Source organism: Ptychodera flava, chromosome 15 (assembly GCF_041260155.1).
Source record: "Ptychodera flava strain L36383 chromosome 15, AS_Pfla_20210202, whole genome shotgun sequence".
Classification (NCBI taxonomy): domain Eukaryota; kingdom Metazoa; phylum Hemichordata; class Enteropneusta; family Ptychoderidae; genus Ptychodera; species Ptychodera flava.
The window spans coordinates 4,017,690-4,038,906 of NC_091942.1; the positions used below are offsets into that span (position 1 = coordinate 4,017,690).

A 21,217-nucleotide genomic window follows, 5' to 3' on the forward strand; every position below is an offset into this window, starting at 1 on the left:
GAGCTATACATGTCAGCTCATAATTCTTTGATGACGACGGAAAAATATATATACATGAATCTGTTTTTCTGTTTAACGATTTCGTGAATGTTGAATGATAAAAACGTAATCTATTGATTGATGTGCCTTTAATACACCACTGTTTGATCGGCCACTCAAATTCATCCACTGCCCCTTGTCCTGTGCGGCTATGTTTTCTTTACTTTAAACAAGGGGAAGTTCAACTGGTGACCAAGGCTGATTTTTTCATATGTCCTATAGCTTTGCGTTCATTATGTAGTGTAACGCCCTCAATTGTAAATATTTTTTCTCGAAGCGTCCTTCACGCGCCCAATGCGTATGAAGGTTGGTTACGAGAGCAACAATAGTACTCTATATTTCTACGTCTACGTGACATAGGCGAATAGACCTAGCTTTTCTACGCTACTTGCTACGATCAGATAACAAAAAATCTTGTATGAGGGCGCTTTCCCAGTTTGGAAAGGGAAAATCACGCTCTCTGTCTATTTCGGAAGAATAATGGCACACGAAGTAAAGTGTGCACGGTCGTTAGCATTGGCAGTGATCACTGTAAAGAGGGAACTATCTGTACTTAAATAAACCCAACAAATATCCACATCTTATATACTAGATTACTTTATTACTAGATTATATTAGATTACCACTGTAGGGCCCTTATGTGTTGTTCTCATTTCGATGCGTCATGGTCCTTGGACTTCAAGATATTCGCCTACGGCGATTTCGTCAAGGAGGAAAACTGTTAATACCAGTATCAGCAAAAAGAAGGTTGTACCTATGCTGTTCGATTGGTGACTATCTTTCATAAATTGAAAGTGTTCCAAATCAGAGGTAAGGCAGGGGTCAATTATTTAAAAGTAGATGTTATACAGTTGATAAAATGTTCTCGTCCCATCTCCGTGACACATTTATACCCATAAGTCTTGTGTGCAAGAAAGTTGAATATTTCTACCAAATTATATAAATCTGATTGAACCAAGAGGTCAGAATTTGTGTTGGATGTCGTCATACATGTCATCACATATATTTGATGTCGTCAAACCGGTACGCGGCAAATGATTGTGATAAAAATGTGTTCGACCATCTCGTATTCATGTAAACCAACGTTTTGGCAGTGCACTACCCGCCTTCTCCAGATTACACTTTGGTGAGTAATTTACAGTGTGTAGAACACGATGAGAAAACGTTAGTTTGTATGAATAACAATAATTTTCTTAAAGACAGGAACTCTAATGGTCAAATCGACCATATCTTTATCGTCTGCCATTTTTGTCATGTTCCTTGTATTTGTGTGCTCCCATCTTCCACTGAAGACTTCAATATTTGTAGTTGGACTGACGTGCCGCTTTGAACCATAAAAAATCCATAGCATTTTCAGGTCGATTTCTTGTCGTTGATTTCAACATAAAAAGATTGACCTTTCAATGCCATGGGTCAAATAACGCTATTTAAAACAATGTTTAATTTGCGATTCAAGTCGACTTTTATCACTAGAATTAGCTTGCATTAGATTATTAATTTCACGAGTACTTTCAGGCTGATGTTCAACATTAATGATAAAGAGGGTCTTCTCGACCCTTCACAAGTTTACCAAATTGATTCGCATCCAAATTGTCACGTGACGGTATCTGTATAATTATTTCAGCAAGAGTTTGAAAGATACTTTCCGATTTGACAGTACGTCCAGCCATAGGGCGGAAAAATGCAACTGAATGATGAAATTTGTGTCTGACACGATGTATTTTGGGCAAGTATGAGCCCGTGTCAAAATTAAAAAACACACTGACCCCCTATTGGACATTTCAAAAACATGGTGGCCCCCATCACCTAAGTCAAAAACAGGGTGACCCCAGCCCATGAATCCACCACCTCCAGGCCAATGAAACTGACCAGTCCCTTAAAGACTTCAACTGGTTGCTGCAGATGAGCACTAAGGGAGCGTTCAATTATTATGGCCGGGGGTGGGCCGGCAAATTCTTCCTGCGCACCAGTCAAAATAAGTGAACCCTGCTACCCATAGCACCAAAAATTTGATGACCCCCCCTTTTAAGATGACAAAACATGACCCCCACAATACTTGAGTAAAACTGCAAAAACAAACACCTGCTTTTTGACGGAACGGATACTTATGAAAATTAGGTGACCATACTCTGTGCTGTTTGAAAAATTCATGACCCCCCCTTGCAGTTTTCAAATTTAATTGTTCATTGCCTTCAGTGAGCTTGATTTACAATAAGACAAGCCTCAGAGTTGCCAAGGCAAGATGTTAATGTAATAGATAATTATACTTTTATTCAGAATTACTGTTAAATGATGTCAGAGAATGAAATCATGCGGCGAATCATTTTTATTTCCAAGAATATTTTTGAAAACGGAAACTGCTTTTTGATGGAACGGATACTTATGAAAATTAGGTGACCATACTCTGTGCTGTTTGAAAAATTCATGAACCCCCTTGCAGTTTTCAAATTTAAGGTGACAACCCCCCCCCCTCCCCGTGGATTTTGCCGGCCATCCCCGGCCGTAATAACTGAACGGTCCCTTATGTTTGTGTTTCCGACCGAACATGTCCTTGGTGTTGCTGTCGCAGCTGATGATAAAAATCTGGCCACTGAACTTTGCGCCTTTGCTCAGAAAGGGTCAACCAGTGATACCACACAAAGTTTATGACAGATGACTCAGAACGAATAACAGAGAAATATGAAACCTTATAACAGAAACTTACGACATGAAACATGTTGACGAGAACATATATTTCAATCTAGTAAAAAACAATACGAACACTACCATGAACACAGTAGAACAAAATTAGACACCCTGGCATCCCTAGTGAAGGAACAAACTTCAAGTGGGACAACATAGGAATACAGACATTCTATCGATTATTCCACACAATTTATCCACTGAAGACGAATTTGAGGCGATTGATTAAGAAAGTACAGCAATTTTCGAAAAAACGGCGTTAAAGGATCGTAGTGTTATAGTCTTCCCCACTCTGCAGTAGAGACTGCACTGACGTTCAGATTACAGCTGTGTCTAGCCATGGCCAATCAGTTCTGTACACAAAACAGGGAAACGTAAAATACACTTTCAAATATGCAAAACACACTAAACGCAAACAATTAAGAAATGAATAATGTGTGGAGTTGCTTTCCTTATTACATTGATCAATATTTAAGGGCTAATTCCTCAATTGCAACGACAAAATAGATTTATTACATTTATGGTTGACAAATATTACATTTATGGGTGATTTTTTTATTACATTTATGGTTACCATTTATTACTTTTGTGGTTGGTGTTTTTATTACATTTATGGTTGATTTTTGTTACATTTATGGGCGATATTACATTTATGGGTGCATTTTATTACAATTGTGGTTGATATTACATTTGTGGAGATTATTACATTTGTGGAGGTTACACGGCCCGTTATGACTTAATCCAAAAATCTAGCTACATATTTATATAACAATTGCAATTTCGAAGGAAAACAAAACAACAAAAACACCTCACAACCTTCTTTACACCTTAGTTAATCCCGATCCCGGGCCTTTGCGAGCCGGGGTTTAACAGGTTTAAGTTGTCACACCTACCCTTGGACTTGACAACAGATAACCACACACTGGTGAGACGTAATACGTAGACAGTTTCTCTAAACTCTCCTTTGAATCAACCATCGTCGAGGTATTCACTGCAGAGTGAGAATTGTGACCTTAATGAATATTGTTACCTTAAAACGCGAATGAGAATTGTGACCTAAAAATACATGAAAACATGTATCTGTTTTTCTGTCCAACGATTGCGTGAATGATAAGAACGTAAACTGTTAATTGATGGCCGTTAAATACACTACTGCTCGATCGACAACTTAAGTTGATCAACTGCGGCCTTTGTCCAAGGCGTGGCTGTTTTCTTTACTAGTTTATACAAGGCAATGGCGCAGTATAGTGATTAACAATTGATTTTGCGGCCATTTTCGTCGGTTTCTCACAGTAACACAAAATATTGAATAATGACCCCCTTAAAAATGACGACTACTCGTTATAGATAAACTACGAAGAATGTGTTTTCCATTAGAAAACCATTTGATTTCTGGGGAGTGGAGGATTTTTCGGGGATTGTCGGCAGGTGAAGGAGAAAAAATAATTTAATCCTGTAATGCCTTAAGAAAAAAAGTTGTTAAACAGACATAAGGAAAATATGTTCATTAATGTAGTGAAATCATCGAACTGAGAAATCTGATTTCCTCATATTCCCTTGTGGCGCTGCTTACTACAGCGTATATATTGCATATGTTTGTGAGCATGTCCTGCGTTTTTGCCAGCATTTATGATATAAACATTGTGTAGTACCGTGTATTTCGGAGACGCCTATACGGTGACATAGGCGGACCGACCTAGCTATTCTGCGCCACGTGCTATTTTCAGATAACATAAATCTCGTATGAGGGTGCTTTTCCAGTTTGAATTCAAGCAGTGTGATCGAAAGGGAAAAATTACGCTCTCTGTCGATTTCGTATGAATGATGGCACACGTTGTAAAGTGTGCACGGTCGTTAGCATTGGCATTGATCACTGTAAAGAGGAAACGATCTGTATTTAAATGAACTCAACAAATATCCACATCTTAAACCGTCTTGATAAAAACATAGGACATTGTTTTTGGGGTAAAGATTACTGCTGTAGGGCCTTTATGCGTTGTTCTCATTTTGCTGCGTCATAGGCCTTGGACTTCACGATATTCGTCTAGCTTATTGTGATTAATAATGTTAAGCGCCAGTGAGCATCCCTGATGGATACTAGGCGCTCTATAAATATTGTTATCTAAATCTAAAATCTATGGTGATTTCGTCAAGGAGGAAAACTGAATATTAGCATCTGCAAAAAGAAAGTTGTACCAATGCTGTTCGATTGGTGACTATCTTTCATAAATTGGTGTTCCAAATCAAAGTAAGGCAGGGGTCAATTATTTAGAATTAGAGTATAATGTTATACAGTCGCTAAAACGTTCTCATTGAATCTCTGTTGCACATCTATTTCAAATAAGTCTAAGCTATGTTACCCTTATAAAGTGTTGTGTACCAAAAATTTCAATATTTCTACGAACTTATATAAATCCGGTGGAACAAAGTAGTCAGAATTTGAGTTGGATGTCGTCATACATGTCATCATACATGTTTGATATCGTCATGCACGTCGTCAAACATATTTGATGTCGTCATACGTGTCGCCAAACATATTTGATGTCGTCATATGTGTACGCGGTAAGTGATTGTCTTCCAACATATGACGTAACGCTTACTTTTTACAGTTTAAGATTTAGATGGAATAACAACACCCTGCGAAAAAGGTAGAGTATAAATATGTACTCAACCATCCCGGTTTCAAGAAAATCGTCCGTTATTTAAGTAAATCAACGTTTTGACAGTGCAATAACTACCTTTTCCAGGGTACACTTTGGTGAGTTATGTTCCACGTTTAGAACACGGTGAGAAAACGGTAGTTTGCTTAAATAACGATGATTTTCTTGAAGACAGGAATTTTGGTCCAGTATATGTTTATCCTCTCTACAATTTTGTCATAATTTTTGTGCTTCCATCTTCCACTGAAAACTTCAATAGTTGTAGTTGGACTTGCATGCCTCTTTGAACCATAAAAAATCCATAGCATTTTCAGGTCAATGTATCATGTCGTTAATTTCTACATAAACAGATGGACCTTTTAATGCCATGGGTCAAATAACGCTATTTAAAACAATGTTTAATTTGCGATTCAAGTCGACTTTTATCACTAGAATTCGCTTGCATTAGATTATTAATTTCACAAGTACTTTCAGGCTGATGTTCAACATTAATGATAGACAGGATTTTCTCGACCCTTCACAAAGTTTACCGAATCGATTTGCGTCCAAATTGTCACGGTATCGCTGTAATTATTTCAGCAAGATTTTGAAAGATGCTTTCCGATTTGACAATACGAGAAATTTTATATACCACAGAGACGCTACAACAAAGACAGCGTTACAAACGTTTCGAAAACTAATTTCTATCAAACTGAATTTCAATGAAAAAATCAGCTTCTCTTCATCAGTCAGCATTCGCCGTGGCTTTCAACATCGCATCTGTTGTGGCTGACCTGGTCGATTTCAGATAATTAAGAACATCTGAAAAAATGAACGATGAAGATCAGGAAAAGAAAAGTACTGTGATATCATTGAATTATTGTGTAGTAAGGCGCGCGCACACACAGTATAGGAAACGTGCGCGCCCCTGGACAAGAAAAGTCTCCAACTCTTTTAATTCGAGGTTTGGTTATAGATACTTGGTTCGCTGTCAACTATATCACATCAGTCATCTATTCATACCAAAAGAAAATACATCACATTGTACATGCGCATAGAAACGTCAGTTTGTGACAGCCAATGACAAGATAACGCACATTTCACGGCTAACTAGACTTAAATCTTACCAGAGCCACCAGTGCCCTCGGCGATTACATTCTCAGCTTTCCTTTCTTCAGCTTTTCGCAATGGAATCGTTATGAATCTGAAAATAAGACAGTCGGGTAGACATGGCATCCAATTTGTTCAGAGTCAGTCGCCTGCAGATGTTCCCACTAACTTATTTGAGTATAAAGGACAGGTGCCGCCAACTGGTAAATTTCATGAATTTCGCTAAACTATCACAAAACATGTTTTGAAGGCTGATATACCGATTTTTCGTATTTTTGACCTTGACCCAACATTTGGAGGGGAAAGTAGAGCTGTTCGTAACTGCCCTCCCACCGGCATACACGGAAAATATGCCCTCCCACTGAATTTTGATGCCCGCTGCCCTCCAGTATCTATAGTCTGCCCGCTCCCTACTCCCCACAACATTTCAAGCTCCCCTCTGCCCTCTCCCCACTACTGAAATTTCCCATTGCCAACTAGATGCCTACTAGGCAACCCAGATCAACGCAAACCGTGGGAGCAGCTGGCAATATTGCTTGGAACATTGCTCCCCTCTAAGTTAGGCGCTAAATCTCCCCTCAAGTTCTATCAACCACGCCGCTTTCCCCTCCCTCTACGTATCTTCCGGTGCCCACTGTCAAAAATTTTCTCCCCGCCCACTGAAAATAGTGAAATTTCTTCTCCGCCCACAGTAAATATAGATTTTTTCTCCCCGCCCGCTGATTAGTTTTGAAATTTGCCCGCCCGCTGAAAAACTTCGCACGAACACCTTTTTGCACGAACAGCTTAGTTGGCGGCACCTGAAAGGATTGTGACAGATTGATGTACGGATGGGTGGATGGCATGGGTGGACGAATGACCGAACGAACGGGTGACGACGATGTGAATTTAAAGGGATACAGTCGTCGGAACAGCGCTCAAAGGTCGTATGGGACCCATGTGACCAATGTAAACACTGTATCCAAGGTTGTGGCGACAGATGAAAGTTAAAACACGTCTGTCATAATCTACATCGTATAATTTAAATGTTGCAGCCATGATGATAAGGTGCATCTAGATATCGTGCACGAAATACATTGTTTGTAAACAAGAAACTCGCACAGACGCAGTTCCGACGAGAGTTTCCCTTTAAGAGGGTTGATGGGTGGACTGGCAAGCATATTGGCTTGTAAAGCTAGATGATTGGGTGGATCTGAGATAGGTGGACAGGTGTTTGGCTAAGTAGATGGGTGCAAAACTAAGATTTTCTTCGATTGGTTATTGATGGATATAGGTGCTAGTATAGATAATTAAGTGGTACAGGTTACAGAACTGGGTTGCATTTCTCCCTTTTTCTATCGGTTTTTAATTCAAGTTTCCCCGAACCTTTACAGTTAATTTACGTAGAAGCCCTCTCTCCACCTACCTGACGACAATTTTGAGATGACAGGACCTGAAATCGGCCAATGCTTGTAAACAATCATTGTACGCCTTCTTTGTTTTCTCGTTAGAACACTTGTCAACTGTGAAGTGTGAAAGGATACATAGATGAAAAAAATAACATAAAGTTACAAATAACGTGAACTTACATCGTTCTAATCAACAAAGTTCACTGAAAACATGGACATCTCCCTCTAGCTACACATACCAAACTAAATTGAAGTTTTTGAACGATGTTAAATGCATCTGCCATTTCCTTTCAATTGCACTTATTAATGGGGTAGGGTTCAGTTCATACATCTCTAAAGATTTGAAGTCAATCGATGCATATATGAAAATTTGATAACTTTGATAATGGGATTTTCCATTGCTATGGATCTTTTTACTTCTGAGCCGAATGCGGAGGTCTTGTTAGACAGCGTCACCTTCGCACGGGCTATCTTTGACAGAAACGTCAAATGATATCAGATCGCTCAAATTATGCTGTGCAAAGTTAGCATTGGACTGGCAGTTCAGTCCTGGTCCAATAATATGTAGAAGGAAAATAAAGTATATTATTAAGTGTCTTGGAAATGTTTTTAATGAATTTGATAACGATAAAGTCATACATACTATATGCATTTGTCACCTCCACGATAGTATCGTCTATTATTCGCTGCATGGTGAACGGGTATACAGAGAGACACAGTAACAATCAACGTACCACAAAGGGTTGGGTTACCATGAACATATGCTATTGCTATCTCCGTGACTAAGATTCCTATGGCGATAGATTTGTTTTTTGGATAGAATGAATCCAACACGCAGTTTTAGGGTTACATGGCATGGCAGCAGCAAGGGTAAATTATCAACATGTGTCAAAGCGACACTGTTACAAGTACACGGTGGTATTCCCGAAAGCTTCAAGCAAAGAATACATAGAGGAGACAAATACCAAATGTTTTAGTAGACGGCCCCTTCCTTAAATCCTCGATGAGTTTTCTGTGAACTGGTTGCATATACTGTCTCATGGTTTCATGAAAATTCTCTGAAATAAAAAACAAATATTATGATCAAAGTTAGAAACTGTCTCTCTCTCACAAATGGTTTTGTCACAGTCCCTCTATAGAGGGACTGTGGTTTTGTGAATTAAGAAAAACATTGCAAATGATCAGATTGCTGAATGAACATTCTAATCTATCTGTCTGTCTATCTATCTATCTATCTATCTATCTATCTATCTATCTATCTATCTATCTATCTATCTATCTATCTATCTATCTATCTATCTATCTATCTAATCAATCTATCTATCTATCTATCTATCTATCTATCTATCTATCTATCTATCTATCTATCTATCTATCTATCTATCTATCTATCTATCTATCTATCTATCTGTCTGTCTGTCTGTCTATCTATCTATCTAATCTATCTATCTATCTATCTATCTATCTATCTATCTATCTATCTATCTATCTATCCTTACCTAGCCACCTACCCATCCACCTACTTACTTACTTACTTACCTACCTACCTACCAACCAACCTACCTACAAAATACCATAATTTTATAATTACGTACCATTTTCGTCATCATGTATGACGCCAAGTGCAGCATCAAATATTGGTACAGCCGGACTCTGCGCGGCAGAATCTCCGAGATGCTTGATAATTGAAGTAGTAAATTGTATGTTAGATCACAATTGATAAGTCAACTAATATTATTAAAGTTCAAATCTTCCTATGGAGTTATCACAGGGTCTACGACCAGTTTGAATTTCGGTTATCGGCAAGGCAAACTTTATATACTTCTCAGGTACCAAGATTTGCTCGTTGACTCATGATTTTGTTATTGAATTGAAAGAGAACAATTTAAACTTTCCTAGAGGAAAGTTTGGGCTAAAGGTAGTTTCACTTTCGAGGCGCCTACTTCCTAAATAAAATATACAAATTAAAGAATAATCCGGCATACATCAGAATATCAGATATTTACCTTTTGTGGCACATCACTTATACCTTCGAAAATCAAGCCTCCGTGTCCAGCTGTCATGAACGGTTGCGATCCAAAACTGTACGATAAGTATGCAAAATAAATTGCGCGGGATAGTAAATTTTACTTAATATATTGATGTAAACCCTAATTCATCAATGTTCTCTTAAATCTGTAAAATATCCAGTAGGATCTGATCTGATGGTATTACGTCACAATTTCAGAATGATATAAACCATGTAACCCTCTTAAAGGTTTTGCGGATTTCAGTGAATCTGTGTCGACGTTGATTCAGGAATATTCACGCAGATTTAGTTGACGTTGCAGGCATATTAAAGGGGAACAGTCGTCGGAACTGCGCCTGTGCGAGTTTCTTGTTTACAGACAATGTCTTTCATGCACGATATCTAGATGCACCTCATCTTTATAGCTGCAACATTTAAATTATACGATGTAGATTATGATAGACATGTTTTATCTTTCATCAATCACCATCGTACCTTGGATACAGTGATTAAATTGGTCGTATGGGTCCCATACGACCTTTGAGCGCAGTTTCGACGACCGTATCCCTTTAATGTCTCGGTATTCAGTGGCAGTGGAAGTATCGGCTTAATGCTGCAAGACCTATCGTCGCAGTCCAGAGCAGCCAAATAATACAATCTCGGACGCCGAATCTTATCTTTAATGTAGGAGCTGATACTCACCCCATTATGAACTGGCGGAGAACGTGAAAGAATATTTCTGGGTCACACAGCTCTAAATGGAATGAGAAGTAGACATAATAAGGTATTTAATAACCATTGAATGGGAAAGTGTAGTCTATCTTCGTAAAACAGCATATAGCGTGTCGTTAGTCTCTTCTCTGTGATAGCTTTCGCCATATTAAAACGAGGATTTATGAATAACTCTGATAACATCAAGAGTGCTTCACTGAGTAACGTTCGAAATGTTAGATTTTTGATGATTCAGAAAATGTATTACATGTATACAGATCTGTTTCCATCAGAACGTCTATACATCAATGTCACGCGTCTGAGTGTGTTTTATAAAGGTGGTTATTTCAAATTAAGAGCAAAATAAAACATTTTCAATTATCAATGTTGACCATTATGCTTGATAAAAAAAGCTCCATGGAATATCAATCGTCCACGTACCATGTGTTTGGTTTATGCATTCTTCCATTCTATTCACCGTTGACTTGAGGAAGTTTAAATTGTCAACTAAGTGATCTTCATCGCCCTCTAGAACCGCCTGTAATACGTTGAATACTTTGTTATCGACCAATTGCAGGTATTTTCTCTCTCTCTCTCTCTCTCTCTCTCTCTCTCTCTCTCTCTCTCTCTCTCTCTCTCTCTCTCTCTCTCTCTCTCTCTCTCTCGCTAAGTGTACCGATGCAGATGTCTTCGTCGTGGGAAATTGGTGTGATAAATGCCCAAGCAGAGCGTTATAAACAATGAAACGATAACCTTAATTACTTCGAGTAAAAAGTATTAATATTTATTATTTAAGTTTCATGCTCATGTGTCTGTATCTGTGTCTGTATATATATATATATATATATATATATATATATATATATATATATATATATATATATATATATATATATATATATATATATATATATATATATATATATATATATATATATATATATATATATATATGCATGTATTATATTATACATACACATACATACACACACATATCCAACCACCTACCTGCCTACCTACCTACACACCTACATATATAACACAAACACATATGCATGAATATAAGTATAGATATTACACAGAACAAACATCATGTGCATTATTGGACAATTCAAAATGGCATACAAAACAGGAGGATGTCTATAGTGAGAGAGAGTTAATATACATATATTATATATATACATATATATTATATATATTATACATACACATACATACACACACATATCCAACCACCTACCTGCCTACCTACCTACACACCTACATATATAACACAAACACATATGCATGAATATAAGTATAGATATTACACAGAACAAACAAGTGCATTATTGGACAATACAAAATGGCATACAAAACAGGAAGATGTCTATAGTGAGAGAGAGTTTATGTAATTAGGTAAGTGTCCTGCGCTACCGTCTCACTTACAGGAAAAAAGTTGATGTGTTCCCCGCCCATCCCCCTACAAAAACCCTTCAGCATGTATCTGGTACAAACAAGGGAAACATCGCAATTATATGTAACAGCATGGCAGCTAATGTATAGATACCTGTTTGACAGCCATGGCATGTGTAATTCCTAACCCACCGATAAGGTCAGCTTGCTGAGGTATGAGAAAGAACCATTTCGTAGTGTCGCCGCCCGGAAGAGTTACTATGAGTTCCCGATTTCTGTAAATTTTATGAGACCAAGATCGAAATGTTTCATCCACTGATGCATCGTTCAGTTAGACACAGGTACACGGGGAATTATAAATGAATGTCTTTGATTTGTAAAAAAACAACAGTTATCTTTCAAGACTTTTATCACATTTCAAGCATAAAGTGTCTTGAAATAATGGGAAACAAATGTACATTCTCGAAACAAAAATCACGAGAAAAGTTCGAAAATAAAACTCATTGGTAATTAATCTTTCAAGGTGTACTTTTTGCGAGCAGGTAAGAGCAAGACTGGAGGTTATTCGCTATGGGAAAAGTTTTCTTTGTCACACCACATTGAATAGAATCTCTTCGGAACCTCAGTATTGCAAACACAGAGGAACCAAGTTTTCTTTTTTTTATTTAAATGCTCTTTTTGACTACCACTTAATACATTTACAACATTAATAGGTATATTTGCATACATTAACCCTAATTTTTGGAGTTATTCAAAATGAGTTGAGACGATCAGCAGAATACCATATGTACGTTCTAAAAATGGATAAAATAATCATCGCAGATTTCTGTTTTATGAGAAATTTGTTTTTCTTCTTCATGACGCGATACCTACTTTTACATATCGAAGTGAATCATGTGTAGGCTGAAGAATCAACAAGGTCTTACAGTAGGTCATAGATCCCGTGTGCTACCTGCATTACCTTATCATTTTTTATTTCAGAAACACGAGACTAATGCAATAACTTGCATAACCAATGTGATATAATAACGTACAGTAAAAATGAGATAACAAGATATGTACCCTCACGATTCTTGATTGATAAACCAACTTTATCTACGCGCTTATAGATTGTCCGATACAATAGTGCAGCTCCAGGGAGTCAAATTATATGATAAACCGAGGCGATGAGTATTACTTCATGGAGAAGGTTGAACAAGTATGCATGGTTGGATTCCAGCTCAAGACATCGGCACACCGGGTTACTCGACCAATTTGTAACGTTTGCGACTATAACGTTTGCGTTTGAAAGATTCCCATTTTTATAAAATTGGGTCGAGCCTATATCAGATTGACGCATGTTGAATGCTGTAAATATTCTATCAAAAATTACATGAACTATATAAGTCATCACTCACTTCAAGTCAGTGGCTGGTTTTGATTGGTCGATTATTTTCCAGTTGGCAAGCGACCAGCTGCAGTGTGATACAACTGGCTGAACTCCAAGTCTTTCTGACACTCGCCACAACGGAACAGCGACAGACCTCGGTAAGATCTGTGAATAAGATAAACGTGGAGGGTTTACTTTTCGGAAAATTGGTCGAAATCCCTAAGGCTGCGTTCACTAAAAATGGGGGGAGGGGCGCTAGAGGAATTCAGGGGGATTCGAAAATTCAGGGGGTTGTCGAGGGGGGACTTGAAAGTTTTGCTCTGCCTATAGGGGCCAGGGGACTTGAAAATAATTTGGTTCCAAACATTTTGATATCATCATATGGTTCTAATGTTAGTAATAATTTAGTGATGATTTTAATGTCGAAAAATCTGAAAATGTATGAATGCAATTACATTTTGATAAAAACAACAAGTTGGCCTTGTAACGGGATAGAAGCTGCAATTGTTGCTTTTTCAATATTTCTGTGCAATGTATAAATTACAGTTTCTTGGTGTCTCTCTACAGCAGGCTGAAACACACAGTATTCAGTTTTTCAATAAAGCCTGTATATCTTAATATTGACGATAACTGGATTAGAGTCCAGACTGAGAGTTGTTTGTCAGTGATACAAATGCATGGTACACATACACAGACTTTGTTGACAAGCTGAATACTGGACAGCTCAACATGCTGTAGGAAGTAGAACAAGAACGCAGTTATAAACTGAATAAAAATATTGTCAAATTTATCAAAGTTAATACAGCTACTGCCCTGCTACTGCCTACCTATACGAAAAGTGTCACTGTCACTGCATACCGGCAGTGACAGTGATAGCTGACTGATGTACTTAAAGAAGAGTTTGGGTCATATGACGCTAAATTGACAGTGAAACATACATGTAACATATACACAAGACAAAGCGAGAGAGCAACACATGGAAGACTAAGAGACTTAGCAATTACGAGGGATTTTTGAATTATGGCATATGAGAATAATCAAATATTTAAGAAAAAAGATAGGGGTCACCATGCTTGATTTTCTACATTATACATTGACTGTTTCACTTTCAAGGTCAATTAGAGATGGCAGATTTGACTAAGAGATACGGCGCTATTCATTGAAAAGTCTGTTTGATCACGGTGCCTCGATTACGTTGAGATGTTTGAGCTCACTGCAAATCTTGACAAACTTGAAAGGCACTATTAAAAGGCATTATATAAAAAATAATTTAATTTGATAACCGTAGATAGACTTGAAATGTCTTAGAATTGAGATCATAAATAACAGGCATATTAAAATTAAATTACGTCATAGTCAGGACGTTGTCAAAACTACGTGAACATTTTGGTGGAGTCCGTTTGTACACGTGGACCATTACAATACAGGTGCGCTCAAGACATGCTAAGCAACCGGCCTGGCTTCTATAGTCAAGGAAGATTTCACCTGGATATATGCATCGTCGTAAACCACACGCCCCTTTGCGGCAACAGCTTGGTGCTACCCGCTTGATTTTTGCGTATGTCAGCGGAGCGGAAATTATGCTCTGGCTCGCGAGAATGGTATATATGCAATAGTATTACACTCTTAATCCTCACACTGAACATAAAATGGGTTAAAATTGTCATTAGCAACTTAAACATCGCCAGGTGTTCATTTGTTTACCTTAGGTACACCTTTCACTCCATCGGTCCACACATAAGCAGCAGCTATCCCTGTCAACATGAGGTGCGCCAAGCGAAGTTCACGGTGTGACGTCAGTTGTCCATGGTCAAGTACAGACATCTGCAGACACAAAAAGTCAACGTCACATAAAATATTTCATTGTATGTTACTTGCATGCTACTCAAAGCAATGGTTGAAAAATAATCAGAGGTGGTAGAGGGATATTAGTTGCTCAGTCGCTTTTCGGATTCGTAACATTTAATCTAAAATATGATCGAATTAACGAAAAGAAGTGTCACATGATATTGCGCTTTGGGTTTTGTTTCCATCTTGATCATTTTTGTCGGAATTATGATAACGACTTGAAAAAATAGTTTGTGATCTGCTGCACTGCTCACTGACAAGGAGCAAGAATTTGAAGATTGTCTCACAATTAAAATGTAACGAACCATATAACTGTAAGTAAGTCCATCAACCGAAGGCGTTTTAGAGTATACCGAGCAACGAACGATGCATGAGCTATATCTCTCAATTTTGATTCACTGGAAGATGATAACACCGAATTGCAAGATAACGTTTCAGGGTTAACCCTTTGAGTAAAACATTTCTAAATAATGAGCCTCGATATGAGTAATTGAGCTCATGATGCTAGGGAAAGCAATGCATATTTCACTGTCAAAAAGCCCTCGATACAAGCGTGAACATAACGCATACATGAGAAAAAGTCCTGTTTGAAAGATTAATCTGCATATAGTGTAAACTGAACGTGGAAGAGAAAACACTATTTCAATCTAACTAGGTGGACTTGAAACTTTTTCTCAAACTTTCCGAAAGAATACTTTTAACGAATTACGAGGGAAACTATTCTTTAAACCATTCCCTTTCCAAATAAAGCTTAAAATCAGGGGCCGGAGTGCAAACTTTTTATATCTGAGACACAATTATCTAATGTTTACCGAAACTTGCAATTTAAAATGGGGCCAACCCTGTGTTAACTCCATGAGCGAAATAGAATTTTCGAATTTTACAAAACTATGCGGGGAATGAACATTTTGTTCTCTCCCTGAGCTTCAAAATAGGCGCACAGAAGTGGTAGACCAAAGTAGTATTGTAAAAGTTTGAGAGTCAAAATATCTGTCCCAGAGGCGAATTCTGCCCTAATTGTCTTTTACAAATACGACGCGACGATCTAAAGTCATTTTTCTTTCATGGTCACCTGTTCAACTTTTCGACGAATGCTCCCATCTGTGATAAAGTCAGTAAGGTGCAGGGCAATATCGTTCCACTCAGCAAACGATTCCGGGAGAAATGTCTGCACAAAATAAAAGAAAAAGCTGCAAGTAACAATATACGTAGAACAGTGTCGTAAAGAAAATACATATGATATACTTCTGATTCTAAACAAGAGTATAATATTTACGCACACACAGTATTTAAGGGGACACACGTTGTGCATAGATATCGGAAGGCGGAAGTACGTCTTGATCAAAAGTTTTGTAATGTTCTCTCTCTCTCTCTCTCTCTCTCTCTCTCTCTCTCTCTCTCTCTCTCTCTCTCTCTCTCTCTCTGTACATAGAATGTCTATCATGGACATGTACTAGAAGATGATACATGTAAATCGTATATATATATATATATATATATATATATATATATATATATATATATATATATATATATATGTATATAACTTGTGGTAATATATATATAATATATTTATTATATTCATATATATAACTTGTGGTAATAAATATACACGCGTGTATATACACATGCGCGCGTTTACATATATATATATATATATATATATATATATATATATATATATATATATATATGTGTGTGTGTGTGTGTGTGTGTCTGTCTGTCTGTCTGTCTGTCTGTGTCTGTGTCTGTGTGTCTGTGTCTGTATGAATTTTTGTAAAATTTCAATGTCCATGATAGACGTTCTATGTAGGAACTACGCATGTACATCCAGATTTTGTTACGTTGAGCAAGGAAATTGAGGTTCACAGTCAACTCGACCTAAATCAGATAGACCCGCAAAACATCACACAATGGTTTCGACCGGTCTGAGGTGTTAGGCTGACCTGGTTTCGGCAGAGTGGGGCGACCAGGCTGACTTGATTTTGGACTAATACGGTTTCAGACCGCATTGACCTCGCTGAGTCAGAAAAAAGCAAGACCTAATCGTGCTGTTTACACTATTTTAATGGCATGTTTCTTGACACACCTATGATACACCTGATACACTTTGTTATCGTTCCTGTTCTCCGTAACGTCCCTACAGATCAGTGTGATCTTGTCGTTGTACATTTTACACTTACCATAGGTGCAGGCAGCAGATAACCATACTCTGGCGAGATGTAATACGCATCAAGTGTATCTAAACTATCTCTTGATTCCTTCGCCATCGGTTTACAGAATGAAAGGTCCGACATCATGCTAGCCATGACCTCTATGACCTGAACTGGTTTATCGTACTGACCAGTGCTCTAATCGTCTTCATCTCGGGACGTTGACCAGGCTGAACTCGCAACATACCCATGGTGCACTTCTCTTTACTGAATGGTACACTACATGCACATATTCGACACGTCAGGTTTTCACCGGGTCAAACCATTTACTCGCAAACGGCGAAGGATATGTGTACTGTACCATTAGCAAAAGACATTAAAGTATTTTCGTAAGTCGGAAATGTTATAATGTTACGAAAACAACCATGAAATGGTATTGTAACGATCGCAATGCGAGACATAACAAGACATCGCGTTTCACGAAATGTTGAAATGGCTTTCAATGCATGAACACCTTCAAATTAGTTCGGCATATTTGAAAAGTACACAATAGGACGGCCCAGCAAATACCTAAGAATGGCATATGCAAACTAATCAGTTTTCTATGCAGCAAATTTAAAGCTCTGACGTATGTATTTTCTTTGGTGATTGATTTACAGATTTTACGAGTTCAGCACTGAGTGAATCAAAGATACCATGTGCACTTATACATTTACGTATCTCAGGTGTCTCGTGAGAAGCACGCTGTTCTTGATCACAATCTGTAAACCTGTACTGACGCCCTGTTATTTATGTTTTTAACGTCCATTACACTACCGTTCGCATCTGTTGTTTTGAGATTTTAAGTCTTGTTGATGTGTACGTTGCATTGAACATTAAAAGCGTGATTGTGTCCACAGTAGGCACGATTGATGATGATATATCGAAATGTATCCCAACATCATTGCGGCGTAAAATTAAGATATGAAAACAGCAAATGATCCCTTCTTCAAAGTTTTTTATTTTCTTGTGAGACAAAGGAAGTACGTTATACTGGTCAGTTGCACATACGAACTTTTGTTTCACACTCGACATGTTGATTGTGTTGGAAAGAACTCTAACCATATATGAAATAGCTGTTTCATTCGAGCGTGAAATCGAATTTTAAATATCAAAAGTCCCGCAGCATCTTTCAAAATTTCCGTCTTTTTCAATTTAGATATATGTATAGATACGCTTGGTACAGAAAATAGCACGAGTTGGAGTGGTTTTACAATGGACACCTCACACTTTTGGTCAGAAACTTGTAGACTTGTGACTTGCAATGTTTACAAGCTTCTGATCAAAAGCGTGGGGTTTCCACTGTAAAACCACAATAACGAGTGCTATTCCGACTTATCCCACGAATATTATCATTTTCGGTGCCAAAATGATCTTGCTGATTTATCCTAGTTAATGACGTCACAGCAATCACAGCAAACAACGATCAATACAGTGATGGCTTAAGAAGAAAACATTTGCATTATGAAGAATACCTTTATCCGGATTGGTCCGTTCAAAAATCACACCTGGTTGTATTGATTACATTGTGCACGTGGACAGTTCTCCGTTTCATTTGAGTCAAAGCTCTCGTGCAGGATGGATGCGATGTACTTCTCTGACATTTTGGGAAGTGAATATAACAGTGCCAGTGACGTTGACCGGTATATTTGTCAATTTAACATTTTCCAGTTTGATACTGTCTCCATACAGCAAAACTTGCAGGTAGATTTTAAAACTTAAAAGTTCAAGAACTGCCACGTTTTGCCGAGCCAGCTAGCGTAGAGACATTAGCTATATGATTCAACAATTTCACGTGTACCGAGAAATATTAGGCGTCACAGTATTCGTTGAATCGCATTCTCGCGAGCCAGAGCATAAGTTCCTCTCCTTTGCGGGTGGCGCCAAGATGCTGCCGCAAAGGGGTGCGTGGTTTACGACGATGTTGAATCGCAACAAAATGAACGTACAACTTGTTCGTGAGTGAAGAGTACATGTAGGGATGTATACACTCTGCTCTTACAGCGGATATTGAAGCAAGTGAGTCATTTTTTCGGTTGTACTGTTTTATTTCCAAGTGGAAGGTGTAACCTCCATAAATGTTGTAATCTCCATTAATGTAAAATTAACCATAATTGAAATAAAATTAACCACAAAAGTAATAAAACAGCCAACCATTAATGTAACAACCCGGAACCACAAATGTAATAAACAACTTAACCATAAATGTAATAAAACTAAACTATAGATGTCATAAACTTGAACTTGTATATGTGATTATTTGTTTATCAATGCCCTGAGTTAATAATAGACTTCAATAAGACTAGTGTAATGTTATTGCATACTTTCCTGAAACTAGGTTTCCTTTCCGAAACGCAGAATAGAATACATTGAGAACATTAACAGAAAACGGCGAGTTACCGATCAAACCGATAGATAAAGGACGTGGAAGAGCATTTCAAGACACTAATGATGACATAGTAAGGAAGCGTCAAAATAGCTCCTCAACCAGTGATACCACACAAAGTTTACAACAGACGACTCAGAACAAACAACAGAGAAATATACAACCTTATAACAGAAACTTACGACACAAAACATGTTGGCGAGAGCATATATCTATATTTCAACCTAGTGAACCCACTACGAACCTTCAATAGAACAAAATTCGCATTCCCCAGTAAAGGAACAAACTTCAAGTGGGACAACATTGGAATACAGACAATCTGTCAATTATTCCAAACAATTTGTCCACTGAAGATGGATTTGAGGCGACTGATGAAGAAAGTATGGCAAAGTATCGAAAAATAGGGTGAAAGGATTAAAGTGTTGTACAGTTTCTTCACTCTGGAGTAGAGACTGCACTGACACGCAGATTACAGCTGTGTCTCGCCGTGGCAAATCAGTTCTATACACAAAACAGCGAAACGTAAAATACACTTTCAAAATATACAAAACACACTTAACACAATGTGTGGAGTTGATTTCCTTTATTAGATAGATAAATAATTAGGGGCTAATTCTTCAAATGAGATGACAAAATAGATTTTATTACATTTATGGTTGACAAGTATTACATTTATGGGTGATTTTTTATTACACATCTATGGTTATCATTTATTACAATTAGGTTGGTGTTTCTGTGATTTTTCTGGTTGATTTTTGTTACATTTATGGGTGATATTACATTGATGGGTGCATTTTATTACAATTATGGTTGATGTTACATTTATGGAGATTATTACATGTATGGAGTTACAGAAGCCATGGATTCAAAAGATGTACATGCTTCGATATTTTCATTTGTGTGAGCATGTTTTCAAAAATACGACCATAAACATGTAAATTTTACATTTTCACAAAAATGTTCTTGCGGTTGCATCTACGCAACTAATTGTGACGCATTACTTTTATTCATATGCAGATTAGTACACCGCAACTTTTATTCTTATTTAAATAAGTAAAACCGACACTTCATTCGATATACCAATGATTTCTGTTCAGAAAAGTGTTGAGTTTACCATTTAACATATAAATAAAAGTGTGGCGATTTCCTAATTTGCATGAAAACGATAAGACTACAATGGATTTACAGGATTAAGTAAATGGCAAGAACAAAGGGTCACGTAACCAAGAGTGGTATAAAATGTGTTTATCAGCCAGTGCTATTGCTTATTAAGAAAATTCAGGGGGATGTTTTACCCGCTTCCGCCTGGGTATTTAATACTCTAATACCAAGTAATGCCACATAACAAAATGCATGGTCGTCGCTTTACGCCTGAAAGTTATAAATTTATCTGATCGCAATGTTAATCCTGACATTCTGATTAATGACATTGACATCTGTAATCTCGTAA

The 21,217-nt window shown here is 37.5% G+C and overlaps 1 protein-coding gene across 1 annotated transcript; it reads right to left on the bottom strand.

Annotated features, from left to right (window-relative positions):
- Positions 1 to 5,778: 5,778 nt before the first annotated feature.
- On the bottom strand, positions 5,779 to 17,697 carry LOC139150931 (indoleamine 2,3-dioxygenase 2-like). Its single transcript, XM_070723413.1, has 13 exons — positions 17,373 to 17,697; positions 16,262 to 16,357; positions 15,046 to 15,165; positions 13,370 to 13,506; positions 12,127 to 12,247; positions 11,019 to 11,115; positions 10,569 to 10,620; positions 9,865 to 9,940; positions 9,454 to 9,535; positions 8,824 to 8,916; positions 7,876 to 7,972; positions 6,488 to 6,564; positions 5,779 to 6,182 (listed from the first exon to the last, which is right to left on the bottom strand). Exons 1-13 carry the CDS (start codon positions 17,496 to 17,498, stop codon positions 6,106 to 6,108), a joined length of 1,251 nt encoding a protein of 416 aa, XP_070579514.1. The 5' UTR covers positions 17,499 to 17,697; the 3' UTR covers positions 5,779 to 6,105.
- Positions 17,698 to 21,217: the final 3,520 nt, after the last annotated feature.